Here is a 9,536-nt window from a genome sequence, read left to right on the forward strand (position 1 = left end):
TCTGCAAACTATATGTCAGTGAGCATCACTTTAGTTTCTGAACAATAAAAATAACTTGGGTTTCAAAATGATCTTCCACTTACTTCTAAACCTCTTGCAATCTAACTTCCATTCATTCTTCTCAAGTGAAGCTGCTTTTTTTTTTCTTCCAGAAATGATCACTTTCTTGCCAAATTCAATGACCATTCTTTTGGCTCACATCCTTCTAGATTTCTCTACAATGTTTGACACTGATATCTTTATAGATGCTCCCTTTCTCTGTGCTTATGTAAAAATACTATCATGGAACTCTTCCTACCTGTTTGGTCCTTCTCAGTCTCCTTTGCAGCATCATTTTCCAAATCCTTCCACTGAGGTGTCTTGGACATCTGTATACAACATCCTATCTCCCACCTCCATGCCTTTGTATACTTAAAGCTTTTCCTCATACCTGGAATTCTTACTCCTCTCCTTTGTCTCTTGGAACCCCTAGCTTCTTCGAGGTTCAGCTAAAATGTAACATTCTTTGATATGTTTGATCCCCTGAGGTAGAAAGTAACTTTTTGAAGAAAGAGTCTTTTTTGTTTTTGTATCTCTAGTAACTAATATAACATCTGGCAGAGTAGAACTCAATTAAATGATTTTTGATTGATTTCTTAACAGGAGAAAATAATGGGTCAAACAAAATAATATGAGTATTTAATAGAGATAAACATATTAAATTCAAAATAGGCATTCATATGGAAGGGCAGTCATATGGATGAGGAAATGATCTTCTGCTTGTCCCCAATAAGAAAGACAGATAAGGAAGTAGGCAGATCTAGGTTTGATGGAAGAAAAAAGCTTTCTAACAAGTTTAATTGTCCAAAATTAAAATAGGCTGCCTCAGGAGGAAGCTGAATCCCTCTCCCTGGAGGAAATCAAGTGGAGACTTGATGACTACATGTAACAGAGGCTATAGAGAAATTTTCTGTTTAGATAGTTTGAAGGGGCCCTTCAGGTCCCTTCTAACTCTGACATTCTGTGGGGAAAAAAAAAAACATATTCACAAATTCCCAATGAAGCCAGAAAATTAATTTAGAGCCTACTTCAAAGCCCTTAACACTTATTATAAATTAATTAATGACATAAAGAAAATAAGAGTGCCCTTATAGTGGAATAAAAGTATAGGTAAGTAACTTACCAATTAACAAAATACCACTGCCTTTATACCATCTTCCCCTCTGAAGAAGATTTGTGTTTATAAACAGATAAACAGAATTTAGGTCAACTGACAGAAAATAATCATGATTACTTTCATTGCTGAAATTTTCTGCCCCAATTTGGCAACTGTAATTATGTCCCTTAGGCAGGTAGGTGGTATAGTAGAAAAAGTGCTGAGCTTGGAGTCAGGAGGACTCCATCTTTCTGAGTTCAAACCTGGCCTCAGACCCTAAACAAGTCACTTAACGCTGTTTGCTTCCATTTCCTCATCTGTGAAATGAGCTGAAGAAGGAAATGGCTTGTATCTTTGTATCTCTCTTGTATCTTTGCCAAGAAAACCCCAAAGGGGGTTATAAAGAGTTGGACATGACTGAAATCACTGAACAATAATTATGTCCCTTTTTAAATTAAAATAGATCCCAATTTCAATTCCTTTAATGAATTTTATAAGCAAGCTTGACAATAGCAAGATGCCAAATGAATTCCCTTCTAGCCTGCACATTCTACAATTTTAAATTACATTTGAGAGAAAAATGAGATTCAATAACTTTTAAGTATTTGTCATTGTTTAGATGGGGATGCACCCTCTACCAATACAGCTGATGTATTAGCTGATACTAAATTAGTAGATGGTGTTCAAGAAATTCCTATGGATGAAACCCGCTCCCATCTCTGCCTCTCTTCCTCTCTCCATCCCCCGGGTCGGCAGCCTAGTGATGAACCTTTCTGAACGTCTCTAGGTTGGTTCTTAGACAATGGATAGGCAGGTCCATGAATCAACCAATCCATCAACAAAAATTTATTAAGTTCTTTCTAAATGCCAGGCACTGTTCTTATCACTAGGGATATAATGAAAGATAAAACAAAAACAGTTCCTGCCCTCAAGGAGCTTACATACTAATGGAGGAGACAGTATGTAAATAGGTACATATAAGACACATGCAGAGTAGATGAAATTGATATAGTAGGGGAAGGCAAGGAATATCAAATAAGTTTGTATTGCTGGATCATAGTGTACACAGAGGGAAATTAAAATGTGAGGACAATAGGAAAGTTCTGAAGAACTTTAAAGTCATATAGAGATTTTATGTTTGATCCTGGAAATTAATAGGGAATGACTGTGGTTAGCTGAGTAGGGGAGAGGGTTACATGATCAGAACTGGGCTTTAAGAAAATCATTTTGGCATTTATGTGGAACATACATAGGAGTGAGGAGATACAAGGCAGGGAAACCAATTAGAAAGCTGTTGGAACAGTCATGGCAAAAGGTTATGAGGGCCTGAACTAGTGTGGTGGCTGTGTGAGTGGAGGCACGTTCAAGTAGAAATGACAAGATTTGACAACTGATTGGAAATGTGGAGTCAGTGGGAATAAAAAGTTGACGATGATCTTGAGGTTGCAAACCTAGTATACTAAGAGGGTGATGATGTCCTCAATAGTGTAGCAGGAAAATATGGAAGAGAGTATAGTTTTGGAGAAATGACAATAAGTGCTATTTTAGACATGTTGAGTCTGAGATGTCTATCAAATAATACAGTTTGAGATATCTAAAGGGCACAGACAAGTACCTCAAGAAACAGACTAAGGAAGAATACTACCTGCATCTATAACTAAACCTATAGAAGTTGATTCCATTGCCAAGGAATATAGAAAGAAAAGAGAACTAGGCCCAAGACAGAGCCTTGGGAGACATACACAGGAGGCAAAACAATGTGGTATAACAGAAAAAGTATTGGATTTCGAGTCAGAGAACCTATGTTTAAATCTCAGTTTTGCCCCTTACTATCTTTGTGACCTTGGGTGAGTTTCCTAACCTCGTTATGCCTTAGTTTATTCATCTGTAAAATAATGAGGATGAATAAGATGACCTGTAAATTCTCTTTCTGCTCTAGGATGGTAGAATCTGCCAGAGTTTGCATCCAAGTAGAATGACCAGCAACCAAAGGTCACTCCTAGTCTTTAATGAAAAACAGGGTAGTATTTTAGCAGTCAGTCACAGCCTTTGCTCCAGAAAAATCTATGCCTTTTCTAAGGTAAGTCCTGCTTGCAGCTTCTAGTCTTTAAAGAACCCAAACTTACCTATTTTGCCAGTATCAAGCCCAGAAGAATGAGAAGCATCTTTGCTGATTTTTTTTAGCAGCTTCCATTTATAGAGGGTGGCATTTCTAATCTTGAGTTATTCACAAGTGTTTCATTTCTTCAAGACCAATCAGTTGGATAACACTGAAGACATTTTAAACTTAACATTCCCTCAATACTAAGAGTAAAGACAAGGGCTGCTCCTGCCAATAGGAGCTTTTTTTTAAAAAAAAAAAAAAAGGAAATTGGGGCAGCTAGGTGGCACAGCGGATAAAGGACTGGCCCTTGAGTAAGCAGGACCTGAGTTTAAATCTGGCCTCAGATACTTACTATGTGACCTTGGGCAAGTCACTTAACCTTGACTGCCAAAAAAAAAAAAAAAAGAGGGTGAGATTCCTGGGATTTGTTTCTTCTTTTTTGGCAGGGGGTTCTCCTTTGATGAAGGACAGATAAGTGTTCCTTGCCCACCTGAGTTCTTGTCTGTTCATTCCATTTCAGCTCACTATTACTCTTGCGAACCACCAGATAACTGTTTTGGCACTTTATGATTACAAGGGATTTCAAGTCAATTTTATTCATCATTCTTTGAAGTAAATCTTAAGTACATGAGAGGCACAGTGAAATTAAGCAATTCACAAATAAAATAAACAGAACAATGTTGTAACAGATTGGAACCTAGCACTAACTAACTGGTTAGTTTGGGGCTTATTGAGCTAAATATTAAAAACTCTCCCTCTACAACCAAAGGTATCTTGAACCATAACTTCTATATAGAATAGAATATGCAACAGCTTTAAAGGCAGCATTTTGGGGTCTCTTAAAACTATTTATTCTTCTCAATAAATTTCAAGATTTGCCTTGAACCAGTATTTTCTTCTTTTCAATACAAAATACATGTACTACAGAATACTTTATTTCAACCTAGGCAGGAATGCAATAATCTCATCATACTCACATTTCTTCTCACCTACAGTAGCATGGAGCGCCCACAAAGGTTTTGTCACACCATATTCCTTTACCAATCATCCATGAGGAAAGCCTTGCCTTCACTGAAGCAGGCCTGAGCAAGAACCCTAAGCTGTCTATAGTTTGGTACTTATAAATATGGTCATGAATATGAAAGCAAATGCAGCTTTTCAAAGTAAGCACAAAAAAGACTTTACCCCACCACGACAAAACATGTCAAAATGAGCTGATTTTACCATTCAGATGTTTGTTGGAGAATACCTTAAGGAACTAAAGTGTAATGTAGTTGTGTAAATTGCAAGATGATGGCAAACCACAGCCTGACACTATTTTCTCACTTCAAAGGTGGTATGCCCCAGCCACTTAGCAGGAAGACTAAAACTTAGCAGAATTTCCTGGGAAGTTTTAGACTTCTAACTCTGAGATTCTATGATTCCTTACACACTATGGACAAAGATTCTAAGAGCTATGAAAATCAGGGAGGAAACCTCAGTCCAGGTTGGCATCTACCTTGGCCAGAATGTGTCAAACAGTCACTCCTGGGAAGGTTAACCTTGGTTCTCTATATTTTCTTGCTTCTGTAGGCACATGAAAACCATTCCCTATCCTCTTTATTTTATTAAAAAATAAATTTTTTAGGTGGTTAGGACTCTTAAATAGTAATTGCATATTGCAGGGGTCAGTAAACTAAAGCCATAAACTGTTTTTGTACTGTCCATGAGCTAAAGTTTTATTGTATTTAAAAATGTAAAAAATCATTCTTAGCCAAAAGCTAAAAGCATCAGGCTGTAGTTTGCCCACCTCCTGGATAAAAAGCTTCAAAGATACTTGGGACATCTCTTTCTTCTTTGCTGCCCTCTCGTCCTTTCACTTTTTTTTTTTTTTTAAAGCAATTGGGGTTAAGTAACTTGCTCAAGGTTACACGGCCAGTTATTTTGTGTGGGTGCTAAGTATCATCCTTTCACTTTTAAATCTCATTTGTACAGTCTCTCAGATGCCAGAAACAGTCTCCTGACCTGAAGTTTGCACTGGTTTCAGTTCAGAAAAGTATTTACAGGCTTGGTTCAAAAAAGTTAAGACACATTAGAAGAAGCCCATGAAAAAAATCAGAAATTCTTACCATTTGTAGAGGATGAGAAACAGTGCTGAACATTGCCTGAAGACTGAATGGTACAGTTCTGCCAGAGATCAGTTGCATGCCCAGGTCCTATGATCCATTGCTAAAAAACAAAACAAAACAAATAAAAAAAACCCAAACAAACAAACAAAAACTTGTATGAATAAATATGATACTGAAGAAGAAGAGATAAAGAAATATGAGAAAGTCAGCCTGGCTGGAAAAATAAATACTAACTACTGTTATGTTTCAATAAGCAGACATTTTTTTTTAGCAGATTAGGGACAGTAGGGCAGTTATCAAATATAAACCATTCCTTTTTTGGAGGACAAAACATCATCCTATCTTTTACTTCTTCCCGGTTTGTTCCATCCCCTAAATCCCAGAAGCTGGAAAACTGGGGTCCTGCACAGATTCCTAGGAGAGGAAAAAAGACCTAGAAGGAATTAATAATACAATTACTTGGTCATAACTTGAAGTTACAGAATTAAAGATAAAAAAAAATGCTTAGGGATTTTGCCATGCTCAGATTTTTCTACATAGTTAAAAATAAAAAATCTAATGTGTTTAATTCCTAAGAATCAATGCTGTTGTGTTTCTTATTAATGGAAACTTCTTTCAAAGGTTTTATCTTTGTTTAATAGAAGTCAAACTTGGTAGCCCTTGAACTGAGCCTAGCAAAGCTAATTTTCCTTTCAAGTTCAAACCAAAATCCTGAAAGAAGATTTAGAAACTACCATTTTCATCTGTAAATTAAGAGTAGTAGTATTTGTACTACCTAACTCATAGAATTGTGCAAAAAACATTTTATAAGTCTTAAGTGACCTAGTAATAATCTCCAGCATTTGAAAAATATCAAAATAGTCTTTCACAAATGCCTCATTTCCTTCTTCATCTTCCATATAAAAAAGATCTTCCAGATCTGCACTGAATTTAAGTCTGAAAAGTCACCAAACTTTCATATTTCAGATTTTTTATACATAGTTGAAATTGCTCATTTATTCTCTATGACTGAAAGGAGGCAGGGAGACAGGACCTGTAAAATATCCTAGGATTTTTCATTTTGAAAATATGTCCAAATGACAACTTAGTACTTATCAGGGAGGAGAATATTGGCAAGAGGGGCTAAGCTTAAATAGTGGAATACTGGAGGGGATTAGCTTTTTTCCTGGTGTCTCCAAATTCTGACAGGAAGTATCTGTCAAGTCTGAGCCCTGTCTTTAGAGGTGGGGGTTGGGGAGCCAGTACTCACACTAACAATAGTAGAGATGAAAAGGAGTACCAGCACTGCTACGTGGAGCGCAATGATTCCCAGGAGCAACAGCAGCATTTTGGCGAAAAAAATCTGCGTCTGATCTGCAATGGGAGAGAAATCAGGGATATAGTGCAAAGAACTCTCCAACTGGCTGTTCCAGAGAAGGCTTGGTCAGGAGGCCTGCGCGCCTGCTGTATTTGTGTCTCAGATTGAGTTGGAATCTCTCTGAAGCTGGGCGGGTCGACCAATGGGCTGGACTGACCTCATCCTGGAGGGGGCAGCAACAGGCTGCCAGGAGAGAGCACTTTTCTCCCTTGGCCTGGGGCCCCTTACTGAAAACAGTGCTTTCTTCCCACTCGCCCCACTCCACCCAATCCCGGCCTCTTCCTCCCCCCCCCCCCCCCTTCACCTTAAAACAAAACACTTGGTTAGAGAAGCAAGCAAATCTGGAAGGCAAGGAGAGTAAAGACATTTCTAACATAAGAAACAGCCACTCACACCCCAAAAGTGCTCTTCAGACCTTACCCAAATCTGAGCCTTTATTCTTAGAGGCCAGAGAGAAAGTTCTAGAAGAAACTTGTAGGCTTTGAGACCCTGCTGTGACAAGAATCTTTTCTACATCAGGGATGTAAAGGGAAGGGGGGAAGCTGGGGCTCTGCATAGATTCCTGGGAGAGAAAAAATGACCTAGAAAGAATTATTAATTCCTTAAAATGTGCCAAACATATGACAAAGAAACTGTAGCTGAAGAGTTATTTTACTCTTCCATTCTCCTTCTCTCTCTCCCCACTTAATGTAAAATTTCTAGTTTTGAATAGAAAGAAAGTAATGTAAAAAACCCATTAAATGTATAAGTTTCCAAGGAGGGATTTTAAGGGGAGGGAAAGAATTCATGCAGACTCTGCCTTGCAACCCAGAAAGGAACTCTCTAGAGCTCTTGGATCTCTGTGCATTCTTCCATGAATTAAACATTTATAGGCAAGTTTGGGGAGGAAAGAATAGATAATATTTGGTCAATCCTCCTGCTTCTTAGTTTATACGTCTCTCTAGTGGGTTGAAACTGGCTACTTTTCATATCCTAGGTTTCTACAATACACTTTCCCTTTCTTTCTCCATGACCTGGGTGTTCACAGATTTTTCTAGACCAGTCCTGGCTTAACCTTCAAGTTGCACTGTTTATTTCCATTGCAACAGAGTGCTCTAATCTAGCCTCTTGCCAATTGCAGGCCAGACTCAGGGTGTGAGCAAGGCAAAGTGATCCTCAGACCTGTGGGATCTAGAATGCAGTAGTGCTAATGATGGAGCAGGAGAGAAAACTGGTGGGGTTTTATTTTGGGAGGGGAAAGGAATAAATGATGAATTGGGCCTGGAAGAGGATGACCTTAGGTCTCTAAACATTTAAATGTCTTTAGAAACCTGATCCCAAGGGAACTGCACATTCCAATGGAATTACTAAAAAATAATTTATACCCTCTCCCTTTCATATACCACTTCCCTAACTTCCTTCTTTCCTCAAGAAAATCCCAGGGTAGAAGAGGGAGAAAATTCAACAAAACCTCTTAAGTTGTTAGTTAATTTTATCTGACTAGCACCAAAGGAGCTAGGGAAAGGATTCCAAGAACATGTAAGAAGAATGTGGAATTAATGGAAATAAGGTAAAGATAATTCTTCTCTCTGGTGGTTTTCCTTAGTAGGAATCGGAGAACTTATGCGGATAAAACCTGTTATCCCGAAAAATAAATGTTGTTCTCCCACCTTTTCATACCTTCACCCCATCCCGACACCCTTGTCACTGGAAAGGATTAGCAGAAAGGGAGGGCAAGTTTACAAGCACAATTTCGCCTTCCCCAAGGTTTACCGGACCGCCCATTTTATCGGGGCTGAAAGACATCTGGAAGGCCCGACCAAGCAGTCAATTCTGGAGCTTTGGCATCATTTGTCCCGGGACCTACCCCAGGCACATCCAGATAAGTTCTATCTGCCTCAATCTACTACAAATTTCACTTCAAAACGAACTTACAGTCTACAAGATTAGTTGTCCCTGCTCCAGGAAGTAGTCCAAATGCAAAGGTGACCCAAGGAAATATAGTCCCTCGGCGAAAGCCTAATTTTTTGTTCTAATCCCCAAAGGCAACTGTCTGGGTCAGGATGCAAACGAAGTGAGAGTCAAGTGGGAGGCTCTGACAGTTCACTTTTAACAGGAACAACGCCCTAATTGTTTTTGGATTAGGGTGTGTCCTTGTGTCAGTTTGTGGAGGGATGGAGGAAGGGAAGAAGTTACTTGGTTGTAAATCATTTCAGGGAAAACATGATCAATAGAAAGGCAGCTCTGGGACTTATACTGTCAGACACACAGATGCCAACACTGCTTAAATGGGGATTTCTCACTCTTCACCTCTCCCCACCCTATCTGGCAGTCAGCAGGGATACCAAAGGTTGACAAATAAATCTTATGGCGATTCAATACACCCTCCTCCACCAAAAGCCACCCCTTCCAAACCCAGCGCCTACAGCTTCATGAAATAACACTGGGAAGACAGACAAATGCAACCACATTTGTCTAGTTTTGGTACGAATGTTACACCTGTCAGGAAAAAGTTGAGGGCGGATGAGGAGGAGGCCCAGGGAAATTGGGTGGGTGAAGCTCAAGAGATCCAGTTGCTTGAGGGGTGGGATACCCCCTTCCTGTCATCGACGAAGCAGCTTAAAGAGGAATGCCAGGGGCTCTGCCCTCAATCCCAGCAACCAGCTCCAGCTCATCTTCCCCTTTCTCTGCATCTTGGTGTTCCTTTCTGGTTTTTATGGAGGAAAAAGTCCCAGTCAGTCTAATGCAATGCCAGCACCACAAGATGGCCTTAGCCTCTTAGTCTAGGATCTGGCAGCATGAGTCTGGGGTCTCATTGGATAAGGACAGACAGCCTCTATTAATGAATATGGC

The 9,536-nt window shown here is 39.3% G+C and overlaps 1 protein-coding gene across 4 annotated transcripts in view; it reads right to left on the reverse strand.

The window, feature by feature from the left end:
- Positions 1–8,788, reverse strand: part of PMP22 (peripheral myelin protein 22) — a 105,365-nt gene extending 96,577 nt beyond the window's left edge. The window contains exons 1-3 of one of the 4 annotated variants that reach the window (XM_069076689.1): positions 7,125–7,260; positions 6,597–6,700; positions 5,348–5,447 (exon numbers count right to left, since the gene is read on the reverse strand). In XM_069076689.1, coding sequence (XP_068932790.1) covers positions 5,348–5,447; positions 6,597–6,700; positions 7,125–7,260 — 340 coding nt within the window. Of the gene's footprint in view, positions 1–5,347; positions 5,448–6,596; positions 6,701–7,124; positions 7,263–8,618 lie in introns of those variants that run through there. The other 3 variants (XM_069076691.1, XM_069076690.1, XM_069076688.1) reach the window with 3 other exon arrangements.
- Positions 8,789–9,536: the final 748 nt, after the last annotated feature.

This window comes from Petaurus breviceps, unplaced genomic scaffold, assembly GCF_028583685.1.
Source record: "Petaurus breviceps papuanus isolate PSGF00001 unplaced genomic scaffold, PetGlider_PUasm1.0 90925, whole genome shotgun sequence".
NCBI classification, from domain to species: domain Eukaryota; kingdom Metazoa; phylum Chordata; class Mammalia; order Diprotodontia; family Petauridae; genus Petaurus; species Petaurus breviceps.